The 21,196-nt window shown below is 46.8% G+C and overlaps 1 protein-coding gene across 1 annotated transcript; it reads left to right on the top strand.

Moving 5' to 3' along the window:
• Nucleotides 1-19,117: 19,117 nt before the first annotated feature.
• Nucleotides 19,118-20,954, top strand: SYNDIG1L (synapse differentiation inducing 1 like; the record flags this gene model as incomplete). Its single annotated transcript, XM_081293248.1, has 3 exons — nt 19,118-19,552; nt 20,504-20,644; nt 20,796-20,954. 3 exons carry the CDS (start codon nt 19,118-19,120, stop codon nt 20,952-20,954), a joined length of 735 nt encoding a protein of 244 aa, XP_081149374.1.
• Between the last annotated feature and the right edge of the window lie 242 nt (nt 20,955-21,196).

Raw genomic sequence — 21,196 nt, 5'->3', positions numbered from 1 at the left:
TGCTCTGAGATTTATTTGCCCTGGAAATGGCCCTTGGTCAAGGGAAGGGTCCACCCCCTCAGGAATGATTAACGCATTTACCCAGCTAGAAAGGAGGTACCAGGAGATGCCTCAATCTTCTCTGGTGGCCCTCTTCATTCTCATGAAAGAAGGCCAGTTTTGCATCATACTGTTTGGTGCATGAGGACAAAGAAGGGGAAACCTAGGTCCTGTTTCCTATTGTGTGCCTGAATGCTGATGACCCTAGATAGAGCCTCCATTTGGAGTTCTCTCTCTTTCTGGCAAGAGTGTATTGAATGAGCTCATTCAGGCCTGCAAAGTGTTTCCAGTTCCTCAGAGCAGAGTACCAAGAGTAGCAGAATATAGCGATCAGAGGAAGACTTGGCTAATGGCTGCGGCTGACCACACTTTGTAGGGCTTCATCCCCATCCTCTACCCTAGCACAACTTCCCTACCCTAATGGTAGAAAGAGCCCTAGAATAGGAGTCTCTGGCCGAGCATTTAGCAGCTTTGGTCAGTTATCCTTGCCCTCTGACCTTTTTCCTCACCTCTAAGGTGGGAATAAGAACTCTGAGGTTCTGTTCACCTTAGGGAACTGCCTTGGGACTCAGTGAAACAGTGCACCTTATCAGAGGTACAAGCTTCTCACTTGTGCATCTCCAGACCAGTGTGAGCCACTGCCACTCTTCCCACCCTCTAGCCAGGCCTGCTGGCAGTGACCTGAGCATTATCACCCTTACCCTCTCTACTCCCAGCCCAGCCATGACTCCCTTTGTCCTTGTCCTCCCTGGAGTTTCAGAATCAGCAAAGTCCAATTCATAAGTCTTGAAGAGATTAAAAGGTTTCCTTCCCTCTCCCTCCTCCTCCTCCATCATCACCTATAGAAGATAATATAGGGTGAGAGTCTGACTCATGGGTTTTTATTTTTTTTAAATTTTTTTTCCAAGAATCACAGATCTAAGGAAACAGCTCCTTGAAGGCAGGGATTGTGTTGTTTTCATCTCTTTGCTTTCCTCCCCACCCCTTCCCCCACAGCACCTGGAAGATAGTAAGGACTCAGTAATTGGGTAGAAAATAAGGGAAATGAAATAGGGAAATGTATCAGAACAAAAGCATTTGACTGGGAATCAGGAACCTAGCGTTCTGGTCCCAGATCTGTCACTGTCTCAGGCAGGTCCCTTCCCTTTTGTGAGCTTCAGTTTTCTCATCTGTAAAAGAAGAGGGCTAAAGCAGATAGATGAGCTTTAAGATCCAGGCCCTAAAATTCTGTGGGGCTTTCTGCAGCTTTCCTGAACCCAAAAACCCCTCAGTTCTCCTTGAATACAGCACACCATTTCTTAACCTGGTTTGGAGACAGAGTTAATGGCCTTTCAGTGACAAACTGGATTTTATGAATGGAGTAGAAAGGAGCATTAGGGGGCTGGGGATGTGGCTCAAGCGGTAGCGCGCTCGCCTGGCATGCGTGCGGCCCGGGTTCGATCCTCAGCACCACATACCAACAAAGATGTTGTGTCCGCTGAGAACTAAAAAATAAAATATTAAAATTCTCTCTCTCTCTCTCTCTCTCTCTCTCTTAAAAAAATAAAAATTAAAAAAAAAAAAAAAAGAAAGGAGCATTAGGAACCAGAAAATATATGTTTTGTTTTTTTTTTTAAGATCCTTCTCTTCCTTATTTCCTTCTGAAAGTCATGAGTTTCTATAGAGTGGCTAAGTTGTTAAGACCTCTACCTCCAAGCCAGGAGGCCAAAAGCCACCACCACCATTAATAACCTTTGTGAGTAGCCATAGGCCAGGGACCTGACCTTTGGCATCTCTTCCCAGGGACCCTGGCTGGCTGGGATCTCCCTCGTTTAAGACTGAAGGAGGGGACAGTTAGGAAAGATCCATTCCTACAGAGAGGTTCCTTTTTATATATAAAAACAAAATGAGCTTCTCTGACAATAATTTCCCTCAACTATGGCAGGCCCAGCCAGTGCTCAGAAAAACCTTAGCTAATTGGCACTTGGGTAGAGCTGAGTAAGCCACGCCAGTGACCTCCCTGACTTACTCTGTGAGTGCCCAGCCAGGGTGGGGAAGCAGCCCCCCTTCTTCACATCAGTGTTTTCTGGCTCCCAGCTGTTGGTGCAGCGCTGGCAAGAATCAGCTCTCTGGAGTTAATGGACAGTCACTAACCCTCATAACAAAGTGACGGCAGCAGCAGCGACATCGAACACAGAGAGGGGCTTTATTTTCTGCAGGACTGGTCTGTGAGAGAGCTGTCCTGATAAGGGTCTGAGCACAATATGCTACCCCTCCATCTGCAGCTGGCTGGTGTCCACCCTACCCCCACAGCGGTCAGGGTTTAGACCATCTCTGGTCACCCAGGCAGATAACATCAGGCTTCTCTTCCAAGCAGGGAGAACTACCCATTGCCTATTGCCTGTATCTCCCCCCTGCCCTCTCCTTGCTAAGGCTCTCAGTCTGGCCCTTCTGCAAGGCCTCAAAGGAAAGAAAGGAGTCAACCATAGCATATTTTTAAGCGATCTTGGTTATTTGGGGCATGGGTTGGAAGAACTGAAGAAGAAGAAAAATAAATGCAACATGGGGATTAAGAAACAGAGAGTGCAGTTCTAGTTCTCCAATACCACGAAAGAAAGAAAGAAAGAAAGAAAGAAAGAAAGAAAGAAAGAAAGAAAGAAAGAAGAGAGAGAGAAAGGAGGAAGGAAGGAGTGTGAATGTGGGGGTGTAGCTCAGTAATGGAGCACTTGCCCAGCATGCATGAAGACCTAGATTCAATCCCCAGTACCAAAAAATAAAATAAAGAAATGGAGTGTGCATGTGTGCGTGCATGTACAAGTATGAGGGGTTGAAACATTGAAATACACACATACAAGTCCCTTCCCCTGCAAGACACGGGCAAAATGGCAGAAGCAGAGAATATCTGGAGATGTGCCCATTCTGAATCACCTTTAGTGCAATTCATCTATGGCTCTTAGAGGAACGTTGAGCCCAAAGTATAACACCTCAGGGAGAAACACCCAGAATGAACAGCCTTCACTTGAGGGAGAAGAAACTTCGCAGTTCTCAAAATTTTCTGCATTTTCTAATCCTCTTTCCCCTCTCAGAGGCTCAGTTGGCATCCTCTCTGGGCCAAGGTCCCTCTGCTGCAAGCTGGGGGACAGTGAAGACTGGTTCTCATTCCTGTTCTTTGTATCAAGTCTTCTTTTTTCCTTTTCTCCTCTTTTACTTTCTCTTCTCCCTCTTCCCTGCAGCTGCCACTCCTACTCCCTGCCGCCCCCAAAGCAAACGAAGCAGGAAAGAGGGCCTGATGCTCTACCTCTCCATTAGGTGTGTTATCTTCCATCATTAGATGTGCTGTTTGCTTCTAAGTGGTTCGGAATGAGCTGCTTCGGTGGAGAGACAGGTTGTTTCAGCAAGAATAAAGATTTGATTTCCACCTGAAAATGGGCTAATTTGAGTAGTAGAGCCACCATTCCAATCCTCCCAGCGATTTTCACCCTCATCAGCCAAAACCCATCCCCCAGGCTGGTGAAGATGCTTTGAGGGAGAGGCCAGTGTGGCCCATGGGAGCCCAGGGTGGTGGGGGTGGGGCAGGGGCAATAGAAAAGAGGACAGATTGATTCTCCCCAGAAGATAGCAACTAAGACACCTCCCGTGGAAACAGAAAGATTCCAGTTATTTTATCCATTTTTCTTGGGTTCCCCCCTGAGCCCTCTCCTTTCTGGTCTCCTTCTCGGCTCTGCTGTTCTTTCCTCTCACCAAAGGTCCTTCTATGATTCTCAAAACTCTCTCCAGTCCTGATCATTACCCAGGGCTTTAATTCCATTTCTATCAGAATATCCTAAAGGCACTTGCAAAGCAAACTCATTCACTTCTCCCCACCCTGCTTCTTAATGTGTGTGCTCATTTCTCCAGCTTGGTACTTGGCAGGTCTTCTCAGTCTAAGTCTAAATATTCTTTTTTTTTTTTTCCTTAAGCCCAAGAAATACTTCGGGCTTCTTTAATTATTTTTAAATTTAATTTTAAATGGACAAATAATGATTGTGTATATTTATGGTGTGCAATGTGATACTTCTTAAATTATTATTTTTCTTCTCTATTCTTTTTCGGCAGTTGTGGGGATTGAAACCAGGGCGTCATACACTAGGCAAGCACTCCACCCATAGAGCCGCATCCTTAGCACCCTCCTCCCTTCTCTCTGTTGTGAATTTCTAAAAGTCCTCAGATGGATGTTAGATCTCCTGGGAGTCTCTTCCATGTCTCTTAACTTTCTTTTTTTTAAAATTTATTCTTAAGTTTTAGGTGGACACAATATCTTTATTTTACATTTATGTGGTGCTGAGGCTTGAACCCAGTGCCTGGTGCATGCTAGGCGAGCACTCTACCACTGAGCCACAACCCCAGTCCGTCTCTTAACTTTCTATCATATGTTTTATATGTTCTGTTTTACTAATATGTTTACTGTATATGTTCCATTTATTAAAAATTTTACAAGTTCTTCTCTTACACTAAAAGATTACTGTTGAACTGCATCCATTCTATTGTCCAATCTTTTCGCTGAGTTTTTGAAAAATTAGACAATTATTTCCAATTTTGAAAACTTTCCTGTTTGTGGATTGCCCCTTTTTCATAGGACCCTGTTCATATTTTACAGGTAAAATGTTCTCATGTCTCTCTGAGGATATGAATTCAAAAAAGTTTTTCCAAAATTCCTTCCTTTTTTAATACTTCCTATCACTTGAAGAATCTGGGAATTTTATTGAATTGCTTGTTCTATTTTTTTATGAAATGCTTCTCTTTTATTTTCATGTATTTGGTTTTTTTAAATTTTTTTGTTATACATTGACACAATATCTTTATTTTGTTTACTTATTTTTATGTGGTACTGAGGATCGAACCCAGGGTCTCTCACATGCGAGGCGAGCCTTCTAACACTGAGCCACAACCCCAGCCCCCATGTATTTGTTTTTCATGATTCTTTTCTGTCTATTTATACTTATGAATGGGGGAAGATGTTGACTAGAATAGGCAGCTGGTATGGATTTCCTTTGAGGTTAGGTAAGTTTATTTCCTCAATAGGTCAATTCCTTGAATGGGAATTGTCCTGTAGTGTTTGGGGACTGTAGGTTTAGCCACACTCACTTCTTCATCAAGGATTCTTATTTGTGCTTCTTCTTTTCTTTCTTTCTTTTTTCTTTTAAGTATTGGAAATTGAACCCAGTGGTACTACTGAGCGACATCATCCCTTCTTATTTTTCAAGACAGGATCTCACTAAGTTGCCCAGGCTGGCCTCAGATTTCTGATCCTCCTGTCTGAGGCTCCTGAGTTGCTGGGATTACTGGCGTGTGCCACCACACTCTGTTCTCATGTGCTCTTCATCTCTTAGGAACCTCTCAGTATTTCTGGCCCACTGATATCATTCTTTTTTCCAGTTTTGTTCTGATTTCATTCTTTTAAAAATACGCATCCCATCATTTTAATGAAAATTAAGAAAGAAAATAGGTGGTCTTTGTGCTCAGGCTGCCCTCTTGAACCAGCAGCCTCCCCCTAGTTCTTTCTGTCCTAGTTGGTCACATCACCTTCTATTTGATTGACAAAACCAGGAACCTGGAGATCTTTCTTTCTTTCTTTCTTTCTTTCTTTCTTTCTTTCTTTCTTTCTTTCTTTCTTTCGTTTTAAGAGAGAGAGAGAGAATTTTTAATATTTATTTTTTAGTTCTCAGCGGACACAACATCTTTGTTGGTATGTGGTGCTGAGGATCAAACCCGGGCCACACGCATACCAGGTGAGCTCGCCACCGCTTGAGCCACATCCCCAGCCCCTGGGGATCTTTCTTGTTAACAAAAGAAAGATCCTCTCTCTCACTCATTTCTAGTTAACAAAAAACTCCTGTCCATCTAGCCTCCTAACCACTTCTCAGATATGACTCTTCTCCATCCTTCTGCCAAAGAGCAGTTCAGTCCCCCCCCCCCACTCTCTCTCTCCCCGATTAATTGTACATATTAATGGGGTTCAGTGTGCTATTTTAACACATACATGCAGTGTGTACTGGTCAAATCAGGGTAATTAGCATTTCTCTCTGCTTATCATTTGATTTTTGGAGCATTTGAGCTCTTCTGTTCTAGACTGTCATAAAATGTATAATAGGTTATTATGAACTCTAGCCACCCTACTGAGCTGTGGAATACAAGAACATATCCTTCTTCCTGGCCATTCTGATGCCCATTGTCCAACCTCCTTTTATGCACCCTTCCCCGTAACCCTTCCTGACTCCAATAATCACTATTCTACATGCAGGTCAATTTTTTTTTTTTTTTTAGCTTCCATATATAAGAGAGAATATGAGGTATTTGTCTTTCTGTGTTTGGCTTATTTCACTTAATAGACTGTCTTCCAGTCTCGTCCATTTTGCTGCAAATGACAGGATTTCATTCTTTTTATGGTTAAAAATATTCCATTTTGTATATAGACCATATTTTCTCTATCCATTCATGCAGTGATAGGCAACTAGGTTGATTCCATATCTTAGCTATTGTGACTATTTTCAAAACCATATTAGTCTCTCTCTGGTTTTTGTTTGTTTTGTTTTGTTTGATTTTTGTTTCCTGTGGTACTGGGGATTGAACCTGGGGGCAGGGGGAGGTGCTCTACCACTGAGCCATATCCCCAGCTCCTTTTTATTTTATTTATTTTGAGACAGGATCTCACTAAGTTGCCCAGGCTGGCTTCGAATTTGTGATCCTCCTGCCTCAGCCTCCCAAGTCTCTGGGATTACAGGTGTGGGTCAGCTACAGTCGTCTCCTAAGAGGACCCCTAGCCTCCATTCTCACTCTCCTCTCACTTAATCCTTTCTATCTACCAGGGCCAACCAGAGTGCTCTGTCTGAAATACAGGCAGGACCAGGACTGTGTCACTTCCTGGCTATGCCCATCATTGGCTCCCCACTGACCACAGGGCACACAGCTTCTCTGTGCATGAGAAGCCTTTCCACCTTGCCTGCCTCTGTCCCTTAATACACACCATCCTGGCATCCCCTCCCCCCCCCCACCGCCCTGTGCCTTTGTTGGTGAAGTTTCCTCTGCTGGAAGAGCCCCTTTCCCATTGTCTCACCTAAATTACTGCTCTTGGACTTTCAAGACTCATTTCAGATATCTCCTGCTCTGAGAAGCTCTTCCCAGTTCCCACCATCCACTACCACCCCAGGACAGGGGTCCCTTGTGCTCTATGTGCTGCCAGCATAACTTCCTCATTCTATGGAACCTTCATATTGCTAGTCAGTATTTCCCACCCCTGCTAACTTCTTGTCTGTCTTCCCAAGAACTGACCTGAAATAACTGCTCAAGAAATGTTTTCTGTGCAATACCAACATCCCCCTGGCAGATCAGATGTGCTCCATGCATCCCAGATCCTGGAAAGTACTTTTTTTTTTTTTTTTTTTGGTACCAGGGATTGAACCCAGAGGTGCTTAACCACTGAGCCACATTCCCCAGACCTTTTTATTTATTTTTAATTTTGAAACAGAGTCTCACTAAGTTGCTTAGGGTTTTGCTATGTTGTTGAGGCTGGCTTTGGACTCATGATCCTCAGCCTCCTGAGCCGCTGAGATTACTATACCACACCCGACTGGAAAGTACTTTCTTACCAGGGAACCCCAGTATACCTAGCTCACTCACTCACTAATCACCCCATTCATTCAGGAGATCAGCTGTTTATTGAGTGCCTACTATATACCAGACAAGGAGATTCAGGGATGAGCAAGACACACACTGTCCCCACCCCTCTGGATCTCACAATCTCGTGAGAGAGAAAGACACTAATCAACGAATCACACATATATAAATAGAGCCTGTGATAAGCACTTTTAGGAGGAAGAGCATGGAGAGCAGATATCCAGGGAATCAAAATCTAAACTGAGACTGTAGGAACAGCCTCCCTGAGAAAGTGGCCTTTGAGCTGAGAGCGAAAGCATGCTGCCGTGAGTGGAGCTTCCGAGAAACACGGCCGTGAAGTGAAGGAGAGAGGGACAGGAGCTGAAGGGGGCCAGGGCACAGGGGATGGACATTTCAGTTGTCTGCTGCTGCCTCAACTACCCCAAAACCTAGTGGCTTAAACATTTTATCCTACCTCGTGATTTTGATGGGTCGGGAACGCAGGGAAGGGCCAGCCATGTGATGGCTTCCCTGCATGTGGCCTTGACAGAGCTCACCTGGTGACAGACAGGCTGGTGTGGAGAGCCTGGGATGGCTTCACTCAATGTCTGGCATCTTGGGGAGGGCGAGGAGGCTGGGCTCAGTGGGTTCCACAGAGCAGAGCCTCTTCTCACACATGGCCTCTCTGGTATGGTGGCCTCAGAGTATTCCAGCTACTTACAGGACAGCTCCAGGTTCCAAGAGTGTGCCAGAAAGCAAGGTGAAAGACACGTGACCTTTTATAACCCAGCCTCAGATGTCGCATAGCAGCACTTTTGCTGGCTCTGTGGCTGAAGGAGTCACAAGCCCTCCCAGACTAGAAAAGAGGGGCGTAGACCCTGGCCTCTCCATGGGAGGGGTGTCAACATATTTGCAGCCAAGATTTTACAATCACCACGATTTCATTTTTTAAGTGAGGAAGACCACAGTATGTTCAAGTGCTGTTAGGAAAGGTGAGCAGTCAGGAGCCTTTGGGGACAGAAGAGAGAAAAAGGATCATCAATTGTGTTAGGTTTGGTGATGAGGCGAACAATGCTAAGTCCCCGGCTTCCCCTGACTCTGCCAGCCTCGCCCCCATCCCCACGCCAAAGGATGCTCTCCTTGGCTGTCAGATGCAGCAAGCTGTAGCTAGAGACTCCACCCTGGCCTGCTAGCTCTCTCACTTATAGCCAGAAATCAAATCCAGCCCTAAGTCTTCTGTAAACAGCGACCACTCTCCAGCACCTCACAGTTTGCATAACAGTTTGTATATCATCGGACTAGGAGATGGTCTAGCACCTATTCTTAAAGATTTTGCCTTTTCCTTAGGTTTTAACCATTTATATTTAATCTCCTGCCTCAGTAGGAAGTTCTAGCTTTTATTTTTCAGATTGATTGCAGTCTCTCCTGTTGCACTGAGTGACTGACAGCAGATGACAGTTCAGTATCCCCACAATGGTTCTGTATTTATTTGAATCCAAGCCTTCCAGGGGTTATCTAGGCAGCCACCCCTGGGCTGCTAAATCACCCCAAATCTCTTAATCTTTTCTTAAAGCTCCCATTTCTCATTCTCTTCACCAAGGACTCTCATTTTAACCCATTCAAAACCAACTCCTCGACATTTTCACCACGGGCCTACACCATTTATTATGAACTTCCACAGAGCTACACCTGGCAGGTTTAGTAAATGAAAGCCCAGGCTTTGGACTCCATCAAGTCTGAGTTCAGCATGGTCCCTGTTGCTTTGTAATCATGGGCAAGCTCTTTAACCTTTTTTTTTTTTTAAGTTGTAGATGGACACAATACTTTTATTTTATTTTTATGTAGTGATAAGGATGGAACCCAGTGCCTCACATTCTAGGCAAGCATTCTACCACTGAGCTACAACCCCAGCTCCTAGTTCCTTAAGCTTTAGTTTTCTTGGGAAGTAACCAGGCACAGTGGCACACACTCATAATCCTACCGATCTAGGAGGCTGAGGCAGAAGGTTTGCCAATTCAGGGTCAGCCTTAGCAATTTAGCAAGACTCTCTCTGGAATAGATAGATAGATAGATAGATAGATAGATAGATAGATAGATAGATAGGACTGGGGATATAGCTCAGTGGTAAAGTGCTCCTGGGTTCCATACCTAGTACCTCCCCCCCACACACACACACACACAAAAAGCAAGTAATGATAATTAGCTTCATTAGTTGTCAAGTTTTGAGATATTTGGAACACCTTGCTCAGGTGAGGAGGATGCAGTCAATTGTAGCTGTCATCAGGTCTTAGGGTTCTGGTAAATGTTGGCCCCATCCTGACCACAGGATGACCCAACACCGGACCACACATCACACTGTCCTCTTAGCCTCTTCTCCCAAGCATGTCAGAGCCCACCATGTGGTGCACACAAAAACAGAAAAAGCAACCTCCTCCAGGCCTCAGCACTGCCTCTGATCCTGGAGAACTTGATACTGTCCTGGCTAGCCCAGGGGTTCTCCCTGCACCATGCTGCAGTTTAATGGATGAACACGTCCACTGATCAGACTGACCTGGATAAATGGGACTCTGCCACTCTCCAGCTACATGAACTTAGAAAACCTATTAACCTCTCTGAGGCTGTTTTCCCACATGGGAGAAAAGGTGGTTAAATAAGATAATGCAACCGAAGCACTTGGCACGGTGTTCAGAACAAAGAAAGCACTCAATACATGGTAGCTGACATGTGTGTGAGGCACTGGGACGAAATGACTCTAGGGTCGGATTTTCAGAGTTCATGTCCAGCTCCCCACTCAAAATCTGTGTGCCTGTGGGCACACTAGCAACTTGCTTGTGCCTGAGTGTCTTCATCTTCAAAACAGAGGCAATGGTGGCATGTACTTCTTAGAGCTACTATAAGGGTTAATGAGATAATATGTAGCATTTAGAACAGAGCCTGGAACACAGTAGGAACTTAGTATGGAGTGTTATTATTACGTTGTGTCATTATGGAGTGTTATTATTCCATCTTTTGTCAACCCTTTTGTATTTTAATGTTTCAGGTACAGTGTTTCTATGCAGCTTCCAGCTGGATTTTGTTGTTGCTGTTGTTTTTAAATCCAGTCTGTATCTTTTTAAAATTTTTATATTTACTCTTATATAAATACTTTACATAAATGTATATAAAAATTAAATTTAAATTTTTAAAACTTTGAGGTACGATACACACATGATAATTCACTACTTTTAAGCATACAGTTCAGTGTGGTTTGTGAAACACATACAGTCACTTGACTGCCACTATAATCAAGATATGAAACTGTTTTGTCACTCCTAAAAGTCCTCAGGCCCCTTTTTAGTCAATGTTCTCCCGCTGTCTCTGGGCCCTTTGCTACCACTGATCGGCTTTCTACAGTACTCACCTTTCCTAGAATTTCATACAAATTGACTAAAACACTCTATGACTGTCTTCATGGCAATTTTACTCCATTCACATTCTAAGTAATTGCTGATATAGTTGGGTGTAAGTCTAATAACTATTTTTTTTTCCATTTGTCTTACCTGTTCATTTTCCTTTTACTATCTCTCCTTACCTCCTTTTGGATTGAGTATTTTTATCATTTTATGTTTGCATCAACTAACTTTTGGTTATACATTCTTTTACTCTTCTTTCAATGATGATTAGAGCCATGCTCTTTTTCTTCTTCTCCTTCTTTCTCTTCTTTTTTTGTACTGGGGGTTGAACCCAGGGGTTCTCTATGACTGAGTTACATCCTCCGTCCTTTACATTTTTTGTTTTGAGGCAGGGTTTCACTAAATTGCCTATATTGGCCTCAAACTTGTGATCCTCCTGCCTTAGCCTCCCCAATCTCTAGGATTATAGTTGTACTGCCACACCTGGCAGAGGAATGGTTCTTAAGTGGTCACTGGATTACCTGTATCAATATTATCTGGAAACTTGTCAGAAATGCAAATTCTCAGGCCCTTTCCCAGAATCATTAACAGTAAGGAAGAAATCCAGCAATTCAGGTTTAATAACTCCTCAGGAGCTGGGCACAGTGGTGCAAGCCTATAATCCCAGAGACCCTAGCTGTGGGAGGCCATCCTCGCACGTGATTTGAGTTACCTCGCTGGCTGGGTGAGAGGCGCTTAGACACAGCTGTGTCAGAGCTTTCCCCACCCTTCTCCAGGTCCGAGGGCTTGTCCCTGCAGAGGCATGTCTGGCTGCTGCTCCAAAGACCCAATCGTCGCCCCTGACTTTGGGATGTTGCCCCCCTTAATCTTCATTGGATGGGATTTTCCCCAGAATTTCTTGTTCCCCAATAAAAGTCCACTCCCTGGCATGTTCTCTCTCTCACTAGCCTCCTCAGTAAACCTCGCTACCACATTCAGTGGCTTGAGGCTGGAGCTGGGAGGAGCCGTCCTGGAGCTGTTTTAAAAGGTAATTAGAGTCTTGTCTCTTTAATTTAAAACTCCCTAGCAGTTTCTCAGGATTCGAACCTTCGCCAGCACAGGTCGTGGGCTAAAACCTAGCAGCTCAAGAGGCTGAGGCAGGAGGATTGCAAGTTTGAGGCCAGCATCAGCAACTTGGTGAAATCCTAAACAACTTAGTGAAACCCTGTCTCAAAATTTTAAAAAATAAATAAATAAAAATAAAAAGGGCTGGGGGTGTAGCTCAATGGTAAAATGACCCTGAATTCAATCCCCAGTAGGAAACACACACACACACACACACACACACACACACACACACACACCACACACCACTCTGGCTTCCAGCAGATAGCTAGGCTAGGTGCAGATCACACTTTGCAATTAGGGGTAGCTGATTCCAAGCCTGGCTTCACTCCTTGGGGGAGATGGTTTGTCTCTTGTTTACTCCTACTTCTAAGGCCATAGCTCTAAGAGGTCCCAATTGAAAACCCAGGGTGTTTACTGGGGCGCTCCTCCCTGGACTCCAATTTTTATCCCCAGCCCCTGATGCTGCTAGACAGCTGCCTCATGAACCAGCCCCTTGTAAATCAGGAAAGGCCTCAGGAAGAGCCTGGAGTCAATATCAGGTTCACCTCTCCAGGCCTCTCGTTCCTCTGGGATCTTGGCATTTTGGCCCCTTGAGTTCTTGCTCCCTTGGTGATTCTTCCAGTGCCTTCGTATTTCTCCTCTGCTCTCCCAGCTATTGTTGGCAGTTAGTCTGCCGCAGCTGGAAGAGGAAGCCCCCAGCCTATTGTTATGTTCCCACTAGAATTACAGAGTCAAATGAGCAGTGAGAGCAGTGTGGTGCCTCACACATGGTAAAAAGCTCCATAAGTGTAAGTTATTGTTCTTCTTCTCCCAGTAGAATCCCAAGGCACTATTGAGCTGAGTTGTCAATCATCAGCCCTCCTAACTTTCATATCTACATTTTCTGGGTTACACTGCATGGCTGGACTCCAGTGCAGACACACTCCAGGAGATCCCTGGACAGTTTCCTAGCCCTGGTCTGGCAGATGGAATTGTGCCCTCCAACCCCAAATCAGGAAGTGAAAAACCTTAGATCTGAGAGCCCAGCTAAATTCTCAGCCCATTCCTGTAATCCCAGCGACTCAGAAAGCTGAGGCAGGAGGATCGAAATTTCAAGTCCAGCCTCAGCATCTTAGCAAGACTCTATCTCAAAATAAAAATAAAAATAAAGAGGCTGGGGATACAGCTCAGTGTATAGCACCCCTAGCTTCAATGTCTAGTACCACAGCGGGGTACCATGAGGGGGAAGACAGCCCAGAGGCTGTGGATTCACAGAACAACCTTCTCTCTCTTCAACATCTGGAGGGACCCAGATCTACAGCCCCAACTGCAGAATTTGGAGAAATATTCTTAGCTTCAGAACCCAGACCTCTAATGCCTTTCTTCTGGAACAGAATATACACACCTGGAGGCACACCTACCTGGAGGTCTACAAGCAACCACAACAACGTCTGGGAAGCACACACAGCCCACCTGAGACCAGGCAGCAGAGGTGGTGATAATTGCTCTGCCTTGAATGCTGGTACTTCGCTCCAGGGGACAGGAAGAGGCAGACCCCAGGGATAGGACTGGGTTCAACCCTAGCCAGGCCAAGAGCAGAGAAGGATGCTCTAGAGATCTACTGCAATTTCCTTCTGGGCAGGACTCAGAGCTGGGTCCCTAAATCTGACCGTGACTCCAACATGACCCTTGTAGATTACTGGAGGCACATGAGCTGACCCATGGCTGTGCTGTGAGAGGTGCTGCAGCCACTAACTTGTGTCACTTTGTAAGAGTGAGGATGAGATGAGCTTGTGGGAGATGGAGCAGGCTTTAATACTGTGCTTAGCCACCAAACACAGAAGGACCCCACAGCCTGAAAGGTTTTAAACTGATCTTAGATCATTTGATTCAGAAGAAATCTATGCATTAATTTTTTTTTCTGGTTTAAAAGTAGTACATACTCATGGTTAAAAAAAAAAGGTAAATAAATAAATGGGGAAAATATAAAAAACAGAGTGTAAAGAAGAAAATGAAAAGCACCTGGACTGTGGTTCTTGAAGCTAATCACTGTTGACATTTTGGAGGAACGGAGATTACATGCGCATACCATTTTCTTTTCTTCCTTCTCACTGATTGTGCAACGATCATTTTCTCATGTCATTACTCCTTGTAAACCTGTTCAGAGGCCTTGTTCCACAATATTGTGTAGCATAATTTATTTAACTTGTTTCCAGTTGTTAGACATTCAAGCTGCTTCCCTTTTTTTCATATGCAAAAGCAGGATACACGCTGGGAACAGTGGTACACGCCTGTAGTCTCAGGCCTGCAGACGCTGAGGCAGGAAGATTGCAAGTTCAAGGCCAGTCTCAGCAACTTAGGGAGACCCTGCCACAAAATAACATAAAAGTTCTCAAGAAAGGAAGAAGGAAGGATGGGGCATCGTTCTGTTTTTTCGGTAGGGATTGAACTCAGGGGGCACTTGGCCACTGAACCATGTCCCCAGCCCTATTTTGTATTTTATTTAGAGACAGGGTCTCACTGAGTTGCTTAGTGCCTCACTTTTTCCTGAGGCTGGCTTCAAACTTGCAATCCTCCTGCCTTGGTCTCCTGAGCCTCTAGGATTACAGGTGTGTGTCACCATGCCTGGCACACTTTTTATATTTTATTTAGAAATAGTCTTGCTGAATTGGTTAGGGCCTCACTAAATTGCTGAGGCTGACCTTGAGTTCATGATCCTCCTGCCTCAGCCTCCTAGTCACTGGGATTACAGGTGTATATGCTCAGCAGGATCATGCATCTTCATGCACAAAGTGCCTCAGGGCCCCATCAGAGTGCCAGGCTGGGGGACCCTGGGGGCTCTAGGCCCAGGTGGCATACATTAAGACCAGTTGGAGGAGAAGTTTAGAGGCCTCTGGGAGCCAGATCTTAGACTCCCAGAGCGTAAGGAGATGGGCAGGAGAGGGAAGGACTGGGACTCAAGCAGCACAGGGGGACTGAAAGCCTGGAGGTGTGGCAGGGCTCTGCACCCATCTGAGAATAGAGGTCTCATTTTTCCCTTGCCTCCCCCAACCCGCCCAAGGGTGACAGTGGGAGCCATGACAACCCTGAATCTCTCTGAGCTCTGAATATGCTCATCCATCCCTGACTTTTAAGTGGAAGCCACAAATGGGGATTCACTTCTGTGGGGCTCTGAGGTCATGGGACCAAGGAATGTTACTGCCACAGTTGACCTCAGTGACCACTTCCTCTAATCCCTTATGGAAGAGACTCAAAGGTTGAGGGACCAGGGCTGAGGTTGTGGCTCACTGGTGGAAAACTTGCCTAGCACATGTGAGGCACTAGGTTCAATCCTCAGCACTGCATAAAAATAAATAAAGAAAATAAAGGCATGTGTCCATCTACAACTAAAAAAAAAAAAAAAAAGATTGAGGGACCAGTCATCCCAGTGGCTCAGGAAACTGAGGCAGGAGAGTCACAAGTTCAAAGCCAGCCTCAGCAACTTAGCAAGGCCCTAAGCCACTTAGCAAACTAAAAAATTAAAATAAAAAAGAGCTGGGGATGTGGCTCAGTGGTTAAGTGCCCTTGAGTTCAATTCCTGGTACTAAAAAAAACCAGCCAATTGCAGGCAGACCAGGAATGGAACCCCTGTGTACCTGGCACCTAACCATGAGCCCTAAGGTCACATGCTCTTCAATTCTACCCCTGTGGGTCACATATGCTTGGAGGAGGAAGCGCACTGCAGTGCTCAGAAGATGACTTTGACCTACTGGGAATCTGCCCAGAGGAACCTGGCATAAGCCTAAGTCATGAGCCTTGGCCAGGAACACCTCTGGTCCAGGCCTGCAGAAAGAAGCTCTCTCTGCTGGAGTCCAAGGGGATCCTTGCATTTTGGACCCCTAAAGGGGAAAGGAGAGGCCTTGTATCTGTGAACCCTATCAGCAGTGACCCAAGGGTCTGGCGGTGTAGCACAATCGTAGAGCACTTACCTAGGACGCTTGAGGGTCTGGGTTCAATCCCTAGCATCATAAAAGGACCCAAGAAGAAGAAGAAGTAAACAGCGCCCTGAGCCTGCACACCCCATCCCTGCAGATGGGGAGGCTTTTGCCACAGCTGGGTAACAGTCATGTGAAACTCACAGCCGGTTAACACATCAGCAGGGCCCCCAGGCATGCGGCAGCCCAGCTTCTCCAGCACCATCTGCGCCCTCAACATGAAGATTCAGGTCCTTGGGCCACATCTCCTCTGTGCTCCTCTGTGATTCTTTGTCAAACATTCTCAGAATTCCTCATGGAGATTCAGAGCTCAGGGCCATGGGCAGCCTCTTCTTGCTTCACCCCTCCTTTGTGACAGGTCAGCCAGGGGAGCCCGGCACCCCATGGACATGCCCTAGTCTTCTGGCCCCCTCTCCTCCCTTCACTCCCCTCTTTGTCCCCACTATCTAGGCATTATTTCTGGAGCAGCTCTCAGTCTTCAGATTCCTTATGAACCAGTTTTATAGAATCCAGCCACTTCTCTGGGCAAACCATTTGCTAGATTTTACTGGTACTTTTTAATTTGTTTGTTTGTGTATTTATTGGTGCCAGAGATTGAACCCAGGGGCACTTAACTACTGAGTCATATCCCCACCCCACCCACCTCGCCTTTTTTTTTTTTTTTTTTACTTGTGATCCTCCTGCCTCAGCCTCCCAAATTCCTGGGATTGCAGGAGACCTACTTGTCAGTGCATTCTTGATAGGGGCTGGGATTTGGGAAGGGGACCAGATAAAATTATCTCTGGAGCAGAACTCCCTTCTTTCCTTTTAGCATTAGTGAAGTGGCTGCCAGGAGACCAGAAAAGGCCCTGGTGGGTGAAGCCCAGGCACAAGCACAACAGCCTCTGTCACTAGCCTACATCACACTGTCACCTCAGCCATTTCTTGCCTGTAATCCCAGTTACTCAAGAGGGTACTCAGGAAGTTAAGGCAAGTTCAAGGCCAGCCTAGGCAACTTTGTGAGACCCTGTCTCAAAATTAAAAAAAAAAATTTAAAAGGGCTAAGAATATACATACATATATACATACATACACACACACACACACACACACACACACTCGTACACAAAGACAACCTGGTGGGGTGGACAGGGATTATCATGCAAACTTTACAGATGAAGAATCTCAGAGGGGACTGGCAAATTCACCCAAGCCATCAGGGCCAGGACTAAATTCCTATCTTCAGATAGAAGTCCAGGGCAGGCCACTGTCCAATCACCCTCCAGCATCGTGAGGGACCCAGAGAAGAGCAAGAGGTCCCTGAGGCTACCCGGCCTGCTCCTCCCCTCTCTCCAGCCCTCATATCCACCTGCCCCACCCCAGAATGCCTGAGTCTGTGGTAGACACACTTGAGGGCTGCTTTCCCTCTTTAAGCCAGCCTAGCACCTACCATGAGCCCAGGAAGGAGGGCAGGCAGCCTGGAGTAATCTACACTTCCTGCTGGATGTACAGGTCCAGAGCTCCGCAATCAGGAGGCCCTGCCTTAAATCCTGCAGGAACTTCCCAAAGCTAAAATTTGCCTTAGAGGGGAGATTAACTTCAGCTGCAACCCCCTTGGGACTATATTCTGGGGGAAGCATCCTCCTCTAGGAAGACCTAACAGCTCTGAGCATGGATCATGTGCCAAACTAAGTGTGATGCCTCTGACCCCAGAACAAATCCTTCCTCAACCCCAACTCCTCCCTGCCACCAAGTCCTTCCAATATCTCCCAAGGCCATCGAAATCGCCTTTTCTCCATCTCCACCACCACTGAATCCCTTATGGCTTATCTGAGGCCATAAGGAAAGCCTCCTAATACTGTCAGGTCAGCCATCTCCAACCCACTCTACATAGAGAGCCACGGGGAAGCCTTCAGGAAATAAATGCCATCCCTGCTGAGAACCCAGCAGCACCCTCAGACCTCAGCAGAGCTGCATAGCCTGAGCCCCAAGCCCCATATCATGCCTCCCTCTGTACCCTGAGCCACACTAGCCTTCTCCCAGGTTCTCATCTCAATCATCCTTTGTCCAGTCAAGGAGTCTCTGCCTATGTTCTTCCCTCTGCATGGAATATGTTCCAACAGAATGCCTAAGATAATCAATGTAAAAAGAGGAAAGAATCATTTGGGCTCATGGTTTCAGAGGCTTCCATCCATGATCTATTGGCCCCGTTCCTTTGAGCCTGTGGCGAGGCAGCACATCATGGTGGGGAGCACATGGTAGAGCAAGCTGCTCACCTTATGGTGTCCAGGAAGCAGAAAGGAGAGAGAGGGAGAGACTGGCATCCCACAGCCCCCTCAAGGGCATGCCCCCAATGACCTAAAGTGTCCTACTGAGCCCCACCTCTTAAAGGTTTCTACCACCTTCCAAAAAAGCAGAGCTGAGGACTAAGCCTTAACACACGGGCCTTTGGGAGACATTTCAGATCCAAATTCTAGCACCGTCCCATTCACCCTGTTAGCCTGCACTCCTCCAGAACCCAGCTCCAAAGCCTTTCCTGCATCTCTGTTGGTTCTGTCCAGTTTGAACACCCACCTGCCGGTCTTCTCATTTAGAACAGAGATGATATTTTACAGCTGTCTTCTGCACCTGCCTCTAAGCTCCATGGAGACAAAGTGGGCATCCTTCCTTTCCCCTGCTTCTCTCCTTTCTCACCACTGTATCCCCAGCAGCTGGTACAACATCTGGTTGGTGCTCAATAAATATGTGTTTAGAGGATAAATGAGTGAATCAAGTCTCTGAGGTGAGTATGCTGTTATCCCCACTTCACAGACACAGAAACTGAGACTCTGGGAGTAGCCAGCACAAGGTTCCATAACTGACAAGTGGCAAGCAGGGGAGAGCCAAGTCAGAAGGCACAGCGCGCATTCGGAACCACTTCAGGTCCTGCATGAGGTGCCTCGGCCTCAGTGTCTGTCTATCTTGCTCTCCCAACAGGCTCTGCGAGGGCTGTGAGGCTGGCCCGGTGTCCCCTGCCTGGCAATTGCCCGCAGAACTATGGAGAGCCTGAGTGAACTACAGAACCCACTGCTGCCTGGGAGCCCCGCCCACCTCCGCAGCCCCTCCCACCTCCGCAGCCCCTATCCCTACGCAGAGGCCCCGCCCAGCTGGTCCTACCAGGAGAAGCTCTACTCCTTCCTCCTGGGTGGTGCTGGCCCTGCTCACACCCACCAACTCCTGGACCCAGGGTCCCTGCAGCTGGCTGTGGAGGCCTGGTATCGGCCCAGCTGCCTCTTGGGAAGGGACAAGGTCAAGGAGCCCCGGGCAGGCAGCTGTGAGACCAGCTTTACAGAGGCCAAGGAGCCCCAGGCAGGGCCCACAGAGCAGTGCACGGAACCTGGCCAAGCTGAAGAGGATGTCACTATCCATACTGTGTCCTACGGGGTTCAAGAGGAGCTGCAGGGCCAAGAGGACAGCCAGGAGGAGGAGGAGGTGAGCAAATGTGTTTAAGATGCAGACTCCCAGGAGCAGAGGCAGATTGAACAGGCTTGGACGATGGCCCAGGTATCTATTAGCCACCAAAGGAAAGGTTCTTCTGACCCAGGTTCAGCCCACACTTTGAAAACCACTAGCTTAGCTGGGCACCGTGGCACATACCTGTAATCCCAGTGACTCAGGAGGCTGAGGCAGGAGGATGGTAAGTTTAAGGCCAGCCTCAGCAACTTATCAAGACCATGTGTCAAATAAAAAAATAAAAAGAGTTGGGAATGTAGTGCAGTGCAAAGGTAACCCTGGATGATTTCATCCCCAATACTGAGAGAGAGGGAGAGGGAGAGGGAGAGGGAGAGGGAGAGGGAGAGGGAGAGAGAGAGAGAGAGAGAGAGAGAGAGAGAGAGAGAGAAACATTAGCTTGTGTTGAATATTTATTAAGACAAGTGATAAATGACAACTACTTATCACTCAAAAACAACATTATTATTTTGGTGGATGATTGTCTAAATCTCTTTTTATTCACATGGGTTTTTTTCCTCTTCACCTTTCCCCCAAAGAGTTCTTTCTATACATAGTTTCATAGCCTGGTTTTTCAACATTGCTCCATATAATTTAATATTTTCCACAAGGTGTTTTTTAAAGTTGTGTGGTCTTCCTTATGGCTTCTTCTATCATTTATTAACTCAATCTCCTGGTCACTGGGCATTGAGAGTGTTTCTCATCTTTCACACAATTGCTATGCTATGATGAACATCCCTGGATATAGAGACTTGCATTTTCCTGGAGATAAATTCCCAAGAGTAGATTCAGGTCTGTCAAGGCTTTTGGTAGAGCTGCAAGACCAACCTACACTCCCTGTCGCTCCACATCATTGCCCTGGATAGTACCTTTTTTATTTCTTTTGAACCCTTGCCAGTCTGACAGGGCTGGGGTGACCCCACTGTTCCACAGAGTGAGGCAACCTCCACAGAGAGTGAAAGTGAAGACAACTTCCTCACGCTGCCTCCCAGGGACCACCTGGGTCTTACTCTCTTCTCCATGCTCTGCTGCTTTTGGCCACTGGGCATTGCTGCCTTCTATTTCTCCCAGGGGGTAAGTACACCTGGGGCCCAGGGCTGCTTCTCTGGCCACCTTTCCCCACTGGAGGGCTTGACACCCTCATCTGCAGAATGGGGTCCTGGTGGGCTGGACTGTTTTGTGGGTGTGAGGCTTCTCCCTTACATCAGCACGTCTCTCTCCCTAGACCACCAAGGCCATCTCCAAAGGGGACTTCCGCCTGGCCAGCACCACCTCCCGCCGGGCCCTTTTCCTGGCCACACTCTCCATCGCAGTGGGGGCTGGCCTCTATGTGGCTGTGGTGGTAGCTCTGGCAGCTTACATGTCCCAGAATGGCCATGGCTAGTGGCCAGTAGAACCTGCATCCTGATTCCCCTGGTCTACCTGAGGAAGCCGCGGGGCTTGGGGCTGCAGACTACCGAGAGTCCTGGCCCCCAGAACCGTGAACGTGGCGTGCAGAGCTCAACCTTCACTTCTTCCCACCCATTGCTCCCAGCCTCGGAGCAGGCCAGGAGCACTGACAGGAAGCAGAATCAGGGCTGTCCACCCTGCCTACCAAGGCCTAGCCCAGCCCATTCTGCTCATTCT

This window comes from Spermophilus citellus (assembly GCF_964194105.1).
Source record: "Spermophilus citellus genome assembly, chromosome: 4".
NCBI classification, from domain to species: Eukaryota; Metazoa; Chordata; class Mammalia; order Rodentia; family Sciuridae; genus Spermophilus; species Spermophilus citellus.
This window is presented reverse-complemented; position numbering and strand designations above follow the sequence as displayed.